Source organism: Anopheles moucheti, chromosome 2 (assembly GCF_943734755.1).
Source record: "Anopheles moucheti chromosome 2, idAnoMoucSN_F20_07, whole genome shotgun sequence".
In the NCBI taxonomy this organism is placed as follows: Eukaryota; Metazoa; Arthropoda; class Insecta; order Diptera; family Culicidae; genus Anopheles; species Anopheles moucheti.
In genome coordinates this window covers 83,437,147-83,454,801 of record NC_069140.1, presented here as the reverse complement: position 1 = coordinate 83,454,801, position 17,655 = coordinate 83,437,147, and the positions used below count along the sequence as shown (strand labels likewise).

Here is a 17,655-nt window from a genome sequence, read left to right as displayed (position 1 = left end):
CCATAACGATACGGAAATAGTTTTTCCTTTTGTGTTCGAGTATTTATGGTAGTACGAAAAAGGACACGTTGAATGCGAACTTGCTTTAAACTGTACTGCTCCCCACAAACAAAAAACACAGCCTACTAGACAGAGAGAAAAAAGAAAAAGCATAATTGAGCCAAAAGACGCGCCCGTGTGTGGTGGGTGGGTGGGGTCGTTTGTAGCGTATCCGTTTGTCACATTGTACGAATGGGATATCCAGGCTACTACGATATGTCAAAAGCCATATAAACTAATGCAATATAGTAATCTTTCTCTTCTCTTTAGTCCCCCCCCCCATAACATAACACAGAAAGGTACGTACGGGAAAGAGCCTGTAGAGCGGGCAAATGCGAATTCATTCGGTGTGTAGAAAACGCATAAGAGACAAAACAGAATACAAACAACAAACAAAAAAAACACTCGGTGTGCGTACGTGCGTGTGGGTGTGTGTGTGGCGTTACAATAACAGAAAGCTAACATGATAATGCAAGATAGATAACGGATATTGTTAACAGATTCGGCGGTACACGACGGCTAACTACCAATACCGGCCAATCGGCAGCGCAAAGCTCGTTTTGTGCTAATGTTGGGAAGGGGGCGGATAAAAAACCCTTCCCCAAAATCAAGCGTAGCCGCGAACCAAACCGGGGGTAAATAAAGAAGAACAACAAAAAAACAAACACACACAGTAATAAGCAAACGTATAACAAACATGCGAAGAAAAAGTGTTAATTAATAATTAAGTGGTTATTAAGAAATGTTGAGAACAACAAACGTTCAATTAGATGCTTTTTTTTAGATTGGATTCTTTCATAGTTTTTTTCTTCTATAAAGCAGCAAAGATGTTCGTCGGTTTCGAATGTCGCACTTCAGTATGTTTGGGGCCGTTTTTGCGCTTGCGTTGTTGAGTGATCTCGCCCTGGTCAGGTGTATATGTAGATACATTTAGTGTACTTTAATTTTTAAATGGTTTATTAATCTCTTTCTTCTCGTTTCCTTTTCTTTGCAGACCTTGATCCGGAAGTGGCCATCGGTGGAGATGCGCCGGTGAATCGGTACCCTTACATGGTGCAGCTGCAACAGTTTATGGTTGTGAGCTACGTGCACCATTGCGGTGGTTCGCTGCTTACGGCAAGCTACATTCTTACGGCAGCCCACTGTGCCACAGTGTCCCTAGAGCTGCAGGCTCAAGCCGGTACGGTGTGGCGTAATGCAAATGCTGCGGAAGGTCAACGCAGAAACGTTGTGCGTATGGTGGCACACGGCCGTTACGTACAGGATGGTACCACGGGACCGTACGATATTGGGCTGGCCATGGTAGAGGAACCGTTCCAAGTGGACGGCTTGAGTGTGGCTATCATTCCACTGCTACCAGCGTATTACGAACAGCCGCAGCGTGCGGATGTGATGGGTTTCGGTAAGATCGATCACGACGATACGCTTCCGGATCGGTTGCGCGTGGTGCAGTGTAGCCTTCATCCGCCGCACGAATGCGAACGTGATGCGCACGATGCGGTGGGTGCGTTCTGCGTGGGAAGCCCGGGTGCGACCGCCTGTCAGGGTGATTCCGGTGGTCCCGTCGTGGGTACGATCGACGGTGTCGATTGGTTGGTTGGGTTGGTTTCCCACGGCACGCCGGTGTGCGGCACGGGACCAATCGTTTGTACGGATGTTAACTTTTATGGCGAATGGATACGGGAAGCCGTACACAATTTTACTTTCGTCAGTGAAAGCACAGAATAATGAAGTGGTTTTAAAAAAAAAAACAGCTTTTACATATAAATTTATTGTAACAATTGTATTCATAGGTGTGTGTAAATTACACAAACAATCGCGGATTGTTCATTTGTTTCGTCAATAACCGGTATTGTGGCCTTTTGTGGTTGTTAATTGTAAACAAAAAAAAGCCATTCTCGACAGAATTGAATTTAAATGGAATGCAACACATTGAACACGGCCCTGTTGTAAACACACACCACTAACGTAATTAACCGCAATGGCGGAACGCTTCACCGAGCAAGGATATAAATTAAATAAAGCAATGCACGACAGCATCGTTTTGGGAGAGGACAAACACAAAAAAAACGAACATCAAGCGGCGCTTGATCAACTTCAAACAGAATTTTGGAATTTGTTTCCCGTTTGTTTTTTTTTTTTGTTGTCCCTCTATTAACACGCCTAACTAGGTCGCTAAATGGTTCGATTACCGATTTATGTTTGTTTGAGGTTGATTACCGTTTGCGGTATTATAACATGTTGTGGATCAGGGACCAATGGGGCGACAATGTTTCGTCCCCAAGCGAAAGTTTACAATTAATGTTCAACCGTGTTTGAAATGCAAAAAAGAAATGCAAACAGATAGAGGAGAGGAAGAGAGAGCGTCGTTGGTAACCACAGAACGGTTGTGCACATTATTTATCAACATTATAGCACACCGTTCGTTTCTTGTTTTTGTTGCTCTGTTTTGTACGTCCACACACGCAACTGTTCCGCGATTCAGATGAATGAATATCGTGGTGGACTTTTCGTGGATCGTTGCACCGTCCCTTCCGCTATCGTCGGGTCGGGTTTGATACCGGTTCCCCCCGATTGCATTGTTCCCATCCTGGGTGGCTCATTTAATTTGGCTGCTGTATGCTGTTGGGAGGGAAGGCAAGAAATTGCCCCGGAATTGTCCACGTTAATTAGGTTAATTATTTGGAATACAATTTATCACCACACACACCACTCGCAAAACATACCGGCGGCGACGCGTACGCTGTGGTTGGGATGTTATTTTTCGACCTTCCCACCACGCCATTATCCTTCGCCATCGGGTCGGTGGTGGCCGGTGGTGCGGCAGGACCGGAAGAATGATGGACGCGTGTCAGGGCAAACTTTTGCTGCTCGTACGTGCGCCGCATCGCGAGTGCCCGATTGCGCTGCCAGCGGAAGTAGATGAAGGTGGCAAGCCCGATGAACAGGAGCGTCACGAGCAGGATCAGCAGGATCAGGCTGTTGTTGGTGGTGAGCATAAAGACGGGCAGACAACCGACGAGCAGCAGCAATATAATGGCCAGCGCGAAGAAGATGCCGGCCTTGTAGCAACCGTAGCGTTTCTCTGCGAAGAATAAGGTCGGATAAGGTGGAAAATTAGGTCACAATTAAAGGGCGGAAAGAGGAGTAGATCTCGGTGCCGGGTGAGAATTAGCACAACGCAGACGATATGGTCCACGATGGTGGTGTGTAATGGTTTTATTGCTTTGTGCAGCTTTGCAACTGACGGTTGTCACGAACAGCTTGACCAGAGCAGTGGAAGAACGTGACCAAAGGTGCATTTTTGATTGAGCAATGAATATGGTTCTTACACAGACAAAGAATACGTTTATTTCCAAGCTTTATTCTTCATTAATCTAATCTAATTGTGGGCGTTTTTACGGGTAATCATACTCTTGCTTCTCGGTCCGCTCCAATATGTCTAGCTGCGTCTGGATGTAATCGAGTGTCTCGAGCAGCTCGAACCGCCCTTCGTAGAATTGTTTCACCGCCAGCAGCGTGCGAACTGCCTCAATGAAGTATCGCTGATCAAGCCCAACCGCGGGGTCGTAGCGTTGCCTTACGTCGGCGATCATGCGGGATCTATCGGCGGCATCAAATTCAGCGGCGAGGCCGGCCACACCGGACAACTCTTCGATGACGAGAAGAAACTGGTCCAACTCGCTTGCAATCAGGTTCAAGATCGCGACATCGGCTACAGTGGTGCTGATCGAGTCGACATGATCACCAGCGGTAGATAGCAATGCAATGCTTCTAGCCGAATCTTCATCATCAGCAATGTTTAATGCTTGAAGATGTTCATTTTCAGTGCGAGCTATACCGAGATCCTCTGCTCTTTCTTCGATTTTGTTAGAATGTTTGTTGTCCACTGCCGTATGATCTTCCTTGGATGGCTCAGAAACGTCCAGAATTGGCTGCGAGGAGTCGTCCTGTTTCTCGCCTGTTCTCCAAACACTCTCTGGAAGTACCTCAAAAGATTTCACCTCAACCTCAATCGCTTGGCTATTTTTCCACTCTCTCCTCATGTCTCGTTCGAGATCTTCGATGAATTCGTTGCTCTCATCACCGGCATCAGGAGACTTCTTTAACCTCCAGAGCCGGCGTAATGTGCGAATTAGAACGGGTGCCAGCAATCGATAATCATTCGCAAGTTGTACCTGCCGTTCGTCGGGGATAGTTCCATCGGTTCCAATGTGCGACAGCTCTTCAAACCCATTCTCTTTGTGAAGTTTCCGTTCCAAACGATCAAGGAGCTCCTTGTTGGTAATTCGCTCGAGGGCACTCTTAAACACGGGACTCCCGAAAGCCGTCGGACGTCGATAAGCGCGGACAACCTTCCCGAGGTAATACAGCTCGAGCAGAACCTTCCTTTCGTCTCGTTTTCGCGTGAGTGTCCTTGCTTCATCCCGTGATGTCCCTTCGTACCTCGAGTTTTGAACATCAGCACCGCTGGCGTCGATCACATCTCGCTTTTGGCGTGAAAATAGGTATCCTTCTATTACGGGGTGCGTAAAAACGAAGCACAGCAAGAGGTAAGATGTTCTCATTTTGACGATCTTGAGAAAACTAATGCATCTGCTGGACTTGGGCTAACCGCAGACTCATAACCCACCCCAGGTAGAGCAGTTAAAGTGCTCATAAAATGAAAACTACCCTTGTGCGCGATCTTACCTTGCAAATCTTTGCTGTCTCTACCTAAAAAGTCGTTACAGAGAGACATTGCTGCTGTATGTTTCTTTATTGGTACCTTAGTTTCGCTTACAAGATTGAACTTCTCTCTTACATGACTATATACATGACTCATGAACGTTAGGACACAAACACCTTGCCCACTAGCGTCCCAACCCACTTCCAGAAATTTCGTTTCACATCCGGAAAACCGTCCACACGCGGCACCCGGCTTACCGTCGTCTCATCGTTAGCGTTCGGAGTCGGCTTTACTTTCGCTTTTTAAATCCTCGTTCACTTCGGCCGCTGGCAGTGTGACGTCTTCCGCTTCGATCGTGACGTCCTCCTCCTGTGGTACTCCGCTTCTGAGCGCGTCCTCCGGAACTGCACCGTTCACACCGTAGTGGCGTGCGAAATAATCATCCTCCTTGTTGGGGGTCGCTTCCTGCGGTGCCGCTAGCTTCTCCCCTCGTGCTTCACTCTCCAGCTGCGACTGCAGGAACTCAAGGGCGGCGAGCAGATCGAACCGGCCGCGACTAAGTTCCTTGACGTTGAGCAGCTTGAACATCGCCTTTACGAGATCCCGCTGATCGAGCCCGATCGTGGGCGAGAAGCCCTGGTTCACCCAACCGATCATACGCGTCCGGTCGGCACGATCGAACTCCTCCGAGATGCCATCCAAGCCGGAGACTTCCTCCACCAGCAGCAGGAACTTATCCAGCTCGATGGCGATCAGCTCGCGGGCAGCTTGTTCGATCTGCTCGTTCAGTACCGTTGCGGACGGTGGTGGCACCTCGGACACCGTCGTCGTTTGTTGTATAATTACCACCGGAACTTGCGGTTGCTGCTGCTGCTGCTGCTGATTGTGCTGTTGCTGCCTTCTGCGGTTGGTATTGCGACGACCCTCGTCGTCGTCAGCAGCGTCGGGAGCATTTGCGTACTGTTGGGCGCTGAAGTCGTAGAAAGGTGTTTCCGTTGTGGCGACAAGCGCTCCAAGCACCATATCCTCTGGGATGTCTTCCGGAACGTCCGATGCCGTTTCGTCGTCCACCTTGTCCCAAGGCGTTTCCGTTTCAGCGTCAACGCCATCCTCGCTGTTGTCTATGAGTGCTCCAAACACCATATCTTCTGGGATGTCTTCCGAATCTGTCTCCAACGGTAGTTCCGTATCGATGGAGGAAAGATCTTCATTCTCCTCCTCGAGATCTCCACTCACAAACTGTCCCACAACCATATCTTCCGGAATCATATCTCCCTCAGCATCATCGGCGTCAGATTCCTCCGGTAGTTCCAAATTGACTAACGGATCAAGTGTGACTTCCTCACCAACATCAACGTCCACTTCCTGGACGGAAGCAGACTCCGGTTCTTCGTGTGTTTCACTCAACGATTCAAACACCACATCCTCGGGAATATGCTCCGGTTCCAGCTCCTCCAGCAGTATCTCATCCTGATCATCAATTAAATTTACCGGCTCATGCTCGTCCAGCACGGTGCCCTCCGCAGCGTCCTCCGGCTCGGTGACATCGCCTGCACCCGCGGGACCATAAACACTGGCCCACAGCGACGATGAAGGTTTATAGCCCGGGAATAAGCCGTAGTACGTTTCGGAATCGAACGCTTGCGGGCGAGGTCCCCACTGGATGGTGTGCGGTTCCCATGCCGGTTCCTTCACATCAGCCCACTGATATCCTTGATCAACGTCATTCTCACCCGCATCCACCGGTTCAATCGGTGCTGCCTGATTAACCTCGTTGTTCTCGTAATATACCACCGGATCTTTGGGCTTTTCCGGCACGATCACCGCTACAACACCGTCACCTTTTAAGCTTTTCACCGCCTGCTGCAATTGCTGCCACTCCCGTTGCTGATCGAGCAGCAGCTCCCCAATCACGTCTTCCTTGTCGCTAATGTCCAACCCGCCGGTGCGGTGCTTTAGGGCCAATATTTTACGTAACGTTCGCACCACAATGGGGGCCAGCAGTCGATAATCGTTCGCCAGCTGGACATGCATCCGATCCGGTACAGTTCCATCCGCTCCGATGCGCGACAGCTCTTCGAATCCATTCTCTCTGCGCAGCTTCCGTTCCAGCTGTTCGAGCAGTTCCTGGTTGGTAATTCGCTCGAGGGCACTCTTAAACACGGGACTTCCGAAAGCCCACGGACGTCGGTAAGCGCGGATAACCTTCCCGAGGTAATACAGCTCGAGCAGCACCTTTCTTTCCTCTCGTTTTCGCGTGAACGTTCTTGCTGCATCTTCATCGTCCGAGGTCACTTCGTACCACGCGCTACGTACATCCTCAACCTCACTGGGATCGATCGGTTGTATGAGCACTTCCCGTTTCGGGCGCGACAGCACGACGTATCCTTTGGCACTGGATGCGGCACACAAGCACCAGAGCACGACGGTAAAAAGCTTCATCATGTGAACGACGCTTGACAACGAACTAAAGCAAATGTATAGTTAGGAGCCTACATTTATACGCCGAACTTAAGTGGCCGATGGGAACCGGGTGGGCCGATATCTGTATAGGACTGTCTCTGTCTGGAAGATGTCCAGACCCGGCAGCAGGAGGGTGTATTTTGTGCAGGGTAAATATTGTCTAGCAAAATATTCTTAAACGTTCAGCAGAGGTACACGCCTTTCTTTTTAACCAAAACTCGTTTTCTCGTTGGCGCGTGGAGTACCTCAAGAAGAGTACCCGCGTATATTCGGTTTTCCCCGCGTTCTGCTATTACTGCTTGAATAATAAAGCCTTTCAGAGCCTACCAAGGACAAGTTGTTTTGTTCTTCCTCAATTCTGGGTACTCACCAACCGAGTGATTACAGATTCTTGGTAGCCTAGATAATAGACTAACTGTTCTAACTTTCGATCATGCAACATCGAATAGGGCCACATTGAAAAGATGCACGTTACATTAATTAAAACCCGAATGCTGCACTCACGCTGTGCGGTATGGCAATGCATTGAATGGGTCTTTGTGTTCCTGAAACTCGCCCATTTTATCGAATGGTCGTCCAATTTTCATCCGCTCGGCCTCCGGTCCGGCTTTCGAATGTTAACGGAAGGCATCCTGTTCCGTTTATACTGGGACATATAGCAACAGTCGTCGTCCGGGTCAGTCCGGGGAAGGGAGAGGGGGGAGGGGGGTAGTCACACACTCACACACACACCCTGGACTAATTAAAACCTATATTTTCTGCTGACCGAATTCAGCCGATCCGAACGTGGCGTTCCATCCTGTAATCAGTAGAATAAAAAGCTACCAGCTTCTCTACTTTAGGGTTGGGATTGGGGAAGAACTAAATTACAGGACTCGTCGCTTCTACGCCACGCTTCCAATTTGTACCACCACACTCTCTTGCCATTGAGTTTCCGGCGTTATCTTCGTGCGCCCGGGTGACATCCGGTGCAGGGACGCACACGGTGTCCCCGGGCACACGAAATTTATTCTTTTCAATATCATCAGGACAGGACAGCAAAAAAAAAACAGGAACACCTCAACAAACCTCCTCCGGTGGACACCGAGGATGGACATTCATTTCGGAACGATTTTGTAACATGTTTCGACAAATGTTCCGCGCCACACGTTCATGGAAAGCGGATGTCGACGAGGACGGTGGTCTGGTTGAGTTGATGGAAAGCAAAAAAAAAAAAGACATCCCCCACCGGCCCCACCCCCAGAAGAAGGTTAAAGTTCGCCAGTTTGGGAGGCCATCGGGCATTTCGGGTTGTACCTTAAAGGGTCGGTTTTTTTTTTTGCGCCGCCGCCGACGACGACATCACGTGGACAACGGGACGAACTTTTAATTACAATCCTGCCTGCGATGGAAGGAGGAGGATTCAAAGAACACCGGAAAAGCTGGCAGATAGGCAGACACGTGGCACGCCCCCCCGGATGGTTTGGATGCGAGCAAAGCAGAGCGCTATTGTCGGCGGCCAGTCTGTGTCACGCTTTTTGGGTTCGTTGGTGGTGGTGGCTGTACTTTGAAGACGACATGCGCTGCTGTCGTTGTCCCAAAGTCAAAGGATAAGTGGGAGGTTAATTTGCGAGAAGAAGACGAACAAAAAAAAACACCCACACACCCACACACACACAGGACCAGGAGTGTCCAGTCCCGAATCTGCCTGCCGGTACCGGTTTGGTCATTTTCCTTTGGTCGCTTTTCCGTCCATTTTCTCATCAATTTTCTTGTCCCGTCTGGTTTGCCCACCGTGGAATGGAATTGGCTCGTCAAGCGTCGTTGCGAACGTACACAACTTATCATACGGCTCACAAAGCGGGACACAATTTTATGTTTTTTTTTTTTTGGGGGGACAAATGGCCACAAAAGAAAAGCAATGTTGGTACTGGCGGCAACTGGTAGATATGTCACAAGGGTTATGTGGATTCTTTTTTTTTTGCCACTGCTGCAAACGGATGGCACACGGTGTGGCTCTCATCATCCACCACCGACTGGATGGATTAATTAGTGTCGACGGGCGAGAACATTGCATTGATTGCTGTTAAACAGCGTGACAAAACGGGAGAACGGTAAACTGAAATTGAACAACTTTTAGAATGCACAAAACTACATAAAGATTGTTTTTATATGCAGCAAATTGGTTGTCAGATGAAGCAAAAACGAATATTGAAAACAGAAGGTAGAAATGATGATTATAACTCTCATCAAAACTAGAATATCAATGTACTAAACCGATCCAGACAGTCGCATTGTGAATTATTCAGCATGCAAAAGCTCGTTCATAATTTACAAACAAACCAGCTAGATTCTATTGAGACACAGCGTCACTCAGCGTCACCCACATTTGGGTGACGGGGAACGAAAGGTGTTCATAAAATTTCGATCTGGTTACTAAAACACAATAAAATCAATAAGATAGAAGGTTGTTAGCATAGAAAAATAGGAAATGTTTGCTCAAAAGTGGCACAAGAGTACGTTGGTTTGCGATCTAGAGTTAGATCATAATACACAATCTCTAGCTAATCCCACCGAATCTACAACTTAGATTAGGTTGAGAGCTATTTAAGAAGGTTTAAAGTTAGCAAAGAGAAGTAAACACAAAGCAGCATTTACTGTATTTTTCATGAATTAATGCATATTGAAGTCGATAAAAGCAGTAAAATTTTTTTCGGATCAAACCAAACGCCGTTTGGTTGTCAAAATCCTATTCATCGTGCGTTTATACTGCGTATGACCAGTTTGTCAAGCTCTGATACCAGGAGAGCATCCAATGCAGGAGGATGCTTTTTCCGTGTCGATTGAGCCAGAAAACGCGCTAAAAATGACCAGTTTGTCAAGCTCCTGATACCAGGAGAGCATCCAATGCAGGAGGATGCTTTTTTCCGTGTCGATGTTTTAGGCGATGAACAAAAATAAACGGTTGATTTCTGTGGTGAGCTTCTACTTACTAAACTTTTTCAACAATTGATAATGTTTTATAGCATTCTTTGATCCATTACGTGCAGGGCCACGAGAGTTGACAAAATGCTGACAAATTTTTCAAGTGACCAAATCAGCTGATCAACTGCGAAAAACCACTATACCGTTGCCGCGCACACAATTGTTTTCAGATTTCCGATACCAGGAGAGCATGTTTTTCAAGAGGTGGAATTAATTTGCGCTGCAGGTGAAATAACTTGCAGCGTGGAATAAATTTGCCCATCTGTATTGCATTGCCTACTATCAAACCCGTGAGAGCGATCGCTAGTGTAAGGAAGATGGATGAATTGGAGAGCATCCTTCATTTCGCTCAAACTTTCCGTCGGCTGGTACGAAATTCCATACAAAACCAGCTATTTTCAGATTGCTGATACCAGGAAAGCATCCACGAAAGAGGTAGCACCTTGTACAGCAAATTTGCTCGAAAACCGCCAAAAGGTATGCAATGTAGAATGCAATGCAACACTAGCTTTCCATTCAAACCAGCGGTTTTCAGATTTCCGATACAAGGAGATTTCCGATTGTCTAATTTTTAAATCGTGATTATACTTTCGGGGGCACCCTTTAATTGAACACATTTTTAAAGTAGTCACATAGCGCTATGATAGACTAATTTATTCATACTAATTTACTACACTAATTTATACTAAAAGCGCTCAGTTTAAACCAGCGGCGGATCAAACGGTAGGCGGAGTAGGCGGTCGCCTAGGGCCTCGTTGTGTTGGGGGCCCCAAACAATTTGTGCCAATTGTGCGAGTTTTGGGAATTTAACAGCAGAGTTAATTTATAGCAAAAAAATTAATTGAAAAGGTAAAAAATTGATAAAAGATATCTTCTTTGGTTATACAAAACATTTGTTTCTATGTAATTAATTAAATGCAAAGAAGAAAATCGACTTTGCGAATTTAAAGTATAAACCAAATTACACCAGGACAGGGGCACTAATTTTCCCGTTAATCGAGAAAAATTTCTTTGAAAACTACCAGATTTCGAATGTATAGTTCCAGGAAAGCATCCACGGGTGAGGTAGCACCTAGTATAGCAATTTTGGTCCAAAACCGCCGAAAAGTATGCAATATTTAAACACTAACTTTCCCGTTGGTGGAGAAAAATTTCTTCGAAAATTACCAGTTTTCGAATGTATAGTACCAGGAGAGCATCCACGGAAGAGGTAGCTCCTGGTACTACGCCGTAAGGTATGCAATGTTTATACACTAACTTTGCAACCAACTTGCAATGCAATGCGCCGTAAGGTATGCAATGTTTATACACTAACTTTGCAACCAACTTGCAATGCAAGTTTGGTGCATGCAAGAAACTTGCAAGATGGCGCCCAACTTTCTACTTGCATGCAACAAACTTGCATGCAACAAACTTGCATGCAATCTTGTATACAAGTTTTCGCATGCAATTTCTTGCATGCAACTTGCATGCAAACTTGCATACAAACTTGCATACAAACTTGCATGCAAGCTTGCATGCAAACTTGCATGCAAACTTGCATGCAAACTTGCATACAAACTTGCATACAAACTTGCATGCAAGCTTGCATGCAAACTTGCATGCAAACTTGCATGCAAGAACTTGCATACAAACTTGCATACAAACTTGCATGCAAACTTGCATACAAACTTGCATGCAAACTTGCATACAAACTTGCATGCAATCTTGCATGCAAAATTGCATGCAAACTTGCATGCAAACTTGCATACAAACTTGCATGCAAACTTGCATACAAACTTGCATGCAAACTTGCATACAAACTTGCATGCAATCTTGCATGCAAACTTGCATACAAACTTGCATGCAAACTTGCATACAAACTTGCATGCAAACTTGCATGCAAGTTTGCATGCAAGAAATTGCATGCGAAAACTTGCATGCAAGATTGCATGCAAGTGTGTTGCATGCAAGTAGAAAGTTGGGCGCCATCTTGCAAGTTTCTTGCATGCACCAAACTTGCATTGCAAGTTGGTTGCAAGGTTAGTGTATAAACATTGCATACCTTACGGCGCATTGCGTTGCAAGTTGGTTGCAAAGTTAGTGTATAAACATTGCATACCTTACGGCGCAGTACCAGGAACTACCTCTTCCGTGCATGCTCTCCTGGTACTTTAAATTCGGAAACTGGTAGTTTTCGAAGAAATTTTTCACGAAAAACGGGAAAGTTAGTGTTTAAATATTGCATACTTTTCGGCGGTTTCCGACCAAAATTGCTATACTAGGTGCTACCTCTTCCGTGGATGCTTTCCTGGTACTATACATTCGAAAACTGGTAGTTTTCGAAGAAATTTTTCACGACCAAAGGGAAAGTTAGTGTTTAAATATTGCATACCTTTCGGCGGTTTTTGAACAAAATTGCTGTACTAGATGCTACCTCCGCCGTGGATGTTCTCCTGGTATCGGAAATCGGAAAACAGCTGGTTTAGAATGGAATTTCGTACCAACCGACGGAAAGTTTGAGCGAAATGAAGGATGCTTTCCGTTTCATCCATCTTCCTTACACTAGCGATCGCTCTCACGGATTTGATAGTATGCAATGCAATAGTGATGGTCAAATTTATTCCACACTGCAGGTGTCACCTCTTGAAAAAACATGCTTTCCTGGTTTCGTAAATCTTAAAACAATTGTGTTGTTCATGGTCTTAAACATCAAAATGAGCAAAACAGGTTTCTAAGAAATTTCTCTGATTGTTACCGTAAAAGTAAACCGATTAGGTGCAGGGCCACGAGAGCTGACAAAAATGTGACAAATCTGACAAAACGGAGCTTTTGTCACTTTTTGTGAGCTTTTGTCAAATTTTGGTTTGTAGAAAATCCACGAAAAAAAGTTGACAAATACATGACAAAATGTTGACAAAATTTTGACGTTTGCTCACAACGACAAGTGCTACCAAATGTAAACAAACAGGTACAATACAAGACATAAATGTAGCACCGCTTGCTAATTAAGGCATTAGGTTAATATTATTTTTCTGCAGTTTTTCGTAATTTGTAACGAAAAATATTTTTTATTTTGCAATTAAATTACATAACCATCATTTTTAAGCGGATTATAACTTTCAACTAAACATTATTTTTCAAATCTCTTTACATTTTCAGAAAAAAAACTGAGAAAACATTTATTTATTTTTTTGGTAGCGACTGTCGAAAGCTCTTTCGACCATATGTATATTTCTGTCACTTTATTTTGTCAACGAGTAAAATTGTGCGCGCGGCCACGGTAGATGTAGTTTTGCGCAGTTGACAAGCTGTTTTTGTCATTTGTCAAATTTGTCACATTTTTGTCAGCTCTCGTGGCCCTGCACCTATTGAAAACTGTACCTTGGGCGAAAAATCGTAGAAGGCGTTGGACTACTCAGGATTCGTAAATGTACGTAAATTCTAGAAAATGTGATATAAGTAGTGGCGTTAAGGTTCTCCTTAGCGCATACAAACGTTTATATATAGACTAGCTTACTAGCCCGTTTACAGGGCTACGCAACAGAACTCTGAGATGTAGGGAGCTTTCTTTCCGAGACTTTGCTGGTGTTGTTAAATCATGTTTGAAGTACACCTCCCTTACACCGAAAATGTCGTAACAAAATTATAGGCCCCCCTTTAAAAATTTCGCCCTGGGCCTCCAAAAGGATAGATCCTCCACTGGTTTAAACTCTAAGGTGGTTGATTCTTCCAAATCCCAGCAAATAAATATGGTAAACAAAAACAAACAGGCGAGACCTACTTAGTGGTCTTATTTAGAGTCCAGTTGATGATTTGTAACGATAATTTTTGAGACGATAATGATTTCAACACTTTTTGTAACAATTGCTGTAAGATGCTACATTTTAAATATTTTAAAAAATTTTACAACATTTTTAGTATAAAAAAAAACTCACAAATAATAATGCTATTGTTCAACCAGCCAACATGCATGCTAAACTCGATCGATCCATTCTAAACACGATTGAGAACGGTCGCGAGTCGGCGTTTGGCTAATTAAGAAACATAACCAACCTGTCCTGTAAACGTCCCTAAACATCCCTGAACATCCCTGAGCGAATGTTTCGCCGGACAACGCCACCGGTCGGGTAGCGAAATTTCGATTTAACGCTCGCTTGCCCTCGGGCCGCCGAGGCAAACGAATGGTGCAATGTCGCGAATTTGCATTCCCACCGTTCCGGCCTCGCGCCGGGTTCCCGGATCGCTTTTTGCTCCCAAACGTGTAGACGTCGCAGCGTTTGGAGAAAAGCGTCATCATAAAAGCAACAGTCACCATCACTCGGGGTCCCCCGGCTGCTAGGTGACCGACTTACTTGGACGTACGACCGAGGGCAGAAGGCAAAACCGTTTTGCCGCGCTTGTTGATGGTGCATCGGCATTAATTTCGGTGCACAGCACGGCAACACATGTTCGTAATGGTGTAAAGATGGTTGGGAGAAGGGGTACCGAATGAGAGAGTGAAATGTCGTCTTGTAGTAGTAGTTTTGCCACGACCTTACATCGGGCCCGGAGGCTCCCCAGTTTCCGGACATCCATCCGGGGTACTTGTACATGCGGGAACATGAACTCGCCGGAATAGTGTCACCGTGCGGTGATATTGAGCAGTCGGAGGGAGATGTCCGCTAATGGGAGTTGGGTGTGTTTGTTTGAGTGGTTCACCCAATTCTCGGACCGTACGGTCGGTACGGTGCGAGATGGAATTTATTGGATAACGAGTATCGGTTTAGCCGCGGTTAGGTAGACTGATGTTTGGTGAGGTTAGGTTTAACAAGTTTCTAATCAGTCCCGATCCCGTGGTGGGATGGCTTTTTATTGGTACCAGAGGCCAGTTCCGACACTCGGCCATTACACTCGATGCACGAATCGCTCGAACATTCGATATCTATTCCACGATCCACCCTGAAGGCGCATCGGGAGTGTTTTATTTCGTGGAATTATTTAACATCAAAGCTTAATATTGAGTTGGAGCTGTCATTGGGCACAGTAAGACAGGCGCTGCCGGTAAGATGTTGTAGCAATACAAAAAAAAGCGAAGGTTAAATTAATGTCCGGAGTCACTCAGCCTTGCGTACCTGTCGAGCAATTGACACGGTTGTGTAACACATTCTTCGTGCTCCGATCAGGTTTTTGCAACTGGATGGGTGGGGAGGGGGCAATATTTTCACCGTTCGTCACGTTTTACTAACCTCCAAAACGAAAAAAAACCTTCTCCTCAATACGGGATACAAAGAAGCGGAGATATCAACTACGCTGTCCAAACGAATTGCGACAACACGGCGGTGCAACAATTTGCTGTGCCAGCGGAAAGCGATAATCTTTGCATCCATCCAAGTCGTCCATCGTCCAGCGAAAGCGCACCGGCTCATTCATCGAAGTAATCGATGAGCGTTCGCAAATCGCACTGTGTTTGGTGCACATGTCCCCAACGCCCGGTTGCCTCGGCGACAACTCGGCCAACACTGGTTCGATTATTTGACATTCTCTTACCTGTTACGTGGGTATTGCTGTCCGGTCCGGTGGAACTTCCGCTTCCGTGGTCCGCTCGCCCGGCAAAGGAACAACAGGACACCGGACAGGGCATTTTGTGAATGGTTCCCGTTCGGTTGGTAATTGGTACGCTGTTGGCACGAACCTCGACGTAGGAACGTTGAGATCTATCTTCTGCTCCGGTGGCGTAACGGCTCCCTTGGTGGTTGTTGGTAGATGGCGCTGCTGCTGTTCACAATTAGATGCGCCAAGCGCATTATGTCTCCCGCAATTCGAGTCCGGTTCCCGCCAACTATTCTCGGTGACGATGGTTTGAGTCTCGTTTTGCTTCTAGGAGAAATCACTTTCCAAACTTCACACTCGCATCGACTATTCGGGAAGTACCAATTAGTCGCGTGCACACGTTTACACCGAACACGCACAAATGGGAGATCTTCCTGGAGGTACTTCAAACACAGGGTGGTCCACCAATTATCACTCGTCTGTCACTGTTCGGATGTGTGCGGGTCGCAGTAGCCGGCGGTGTACTGACATTGCTGTCACATTGCCGTCACCATGGTGACACACAAACCGGCACACTTGGGGAATCGTTTCCCCAACCGAATGATGACTTCCCAAACGCAGTGCCGCGACCAACGAAGAGAAGGTCTCTAAAGCCTGGATTTAGGAACGTTGCACAAACGCACACAGAACCTTGCAAGAAAGGCAAAACAAGCGGCGCGCGTGTGTTGGTGTGCGATCGAACGTAGGCATGGGACGAAAACAAAAAAAAAACACCCCCAAAAGCTAGCTGACGCCTTCTCGACGACGGTTTCGGTAACGGTTGTTTCCGAGCGGGGTTGAAATGAGATCTCGTGGCCGAAATTAAAAGCCAACCAGCGTGCGGTCTCTAGTTAAGGGGTAGTTTTGTGCGTTCAATCACGACCTCCTGCGAAACGGCGTGTAAATGTGGGCCACTGTTGCAGTAGCCTGAGCACCCTCCCGGGGGCCGGGACACACGTCCATGTAAACAACCACCGTACTTGTGCGTAAACAACGCCGAATAATAATAAAACCGCGATCGGCCGGACACGGGAACGACTGCGATCGTACGGTTTCAAGCCACCGAGCAAAACTGTGGAAAGTCTCGAGCGCGCAACGGTCGCCTTTCGGGGAGTTCGGAGTTCTCCTCGTGGCGTTAGATAATTGCCCTTGCGCGGGGTTTCGCGAGCGCATTCAAGAGCGCAAGATCACGGGCTGTCGCGAGAAGACACCGTACTGGCATCACACAGCACTCCGCAGACTGGCGCACCCTTCTTTAGGGGTGAGGTCTCTCGCAAGATGACGGGCTGAGCGTGAGCGTAGCATCCCTTGCGAAGCTATCGAGATCTTCACGATCTAACAGCTGACAAGCAAATGAGCTCTCGCGCAGCTCTCGTTCCGTCGAAAGCTTAGCTTACGCGTGTGTGTTTGTGTGAGTTTTTGTCTATTCTGAGCCGAGGGGTTGGGACCGTTGAGTTGTTGACGTGGGCAAATTCCACAACCAGAATAAAAAACAAACCCCAAAAGTGGGCCACCGAAGGGCTCGGGGACAGGTGTGTTCCCCTTTCTGGTGGGCTGTGGAAGAGAAAAAAAAGAAAACAACCCGGTCAAGCCCCACAGCTCACAATGTAGGTGAAAAAAGGGGTTGATAGACGAAATTCGAAGCCGCTACGGCTAGCCACCGGCCCAACGAGGGTCAAGGCGACTGGGAAAGCAAAAGCAGCAAACTCCACCGTTTCGGAATGCTTAGTGCAGGTGCCACGCGAAAGCTTCGATCCGGTAGACCCCCAAGCGGCGGCACAGTGGGATTTGGAAGCGTTTGCCCGAGGTTATAATTGCAGTGGAAAAGCAACAGATAACCGGCGCCGGTGGTGCATGATTGCATGTACTTTCCTTTTAACAACCAATTAAATGGCTCACCACTGTGTGCGTCTAATAAAGTTCCCACCATTTTTTTTGAGTTTGTTTTTCCCCTCGTCACTGCCACCGGT

The 17,655-nt window shown here is 46.7% G+C and overlaps 2 protein-coding genes across 2 annotated transcripts; one reads left to right on the top strand and one right to left on the bottom strand.

Annotated features, from left to right (window-relative positions):
* Nucleotides 1–883: 883 nt before the first annotated feature.
* LOC128299523 (chymotrypsin-1-like) lies at nucleotides 884–1,767 on the top strand. Its single transcript, XM_053035519.1, has 2 exons — nucleotides 884–959; nucleotides 1,034–1,767. Exons 1-2 carry the CDS (start codon nucleotides 884–886, stop codon nucleotides 1,765–1,767), a joined length of 810 nt encoding a protein of 269 aa, XP_052891479.1.
* Nucleotides 1,768–2,520: 753 nt separating this feature from the next.
* On the bottom strand, nucleotides 2,521–15,836 carry LOC128298581 (uncharacterized). Its single transcript, XM_053034350.1, has 3 exons — nucleotides 15,644–15,836; nucleotides 2,766–3,124; nucleotides 2,521–2,661 (listed from the first exon to the last, which is right to left on the bottom strand). The coding sequence occupies exons 1-3, from the start codon at nucleotides 15,735–15,737 to the stop codon at nucleotides 2,521–2,523; spliced, it is 594 nt and encodes a 197-aa protein (XP_052890310.1). The 5' UTR covers nucleotides 15,738–15,836.
* Nucleotides 15,837–17,655: the final 1,819 nt, after the last annotated feature.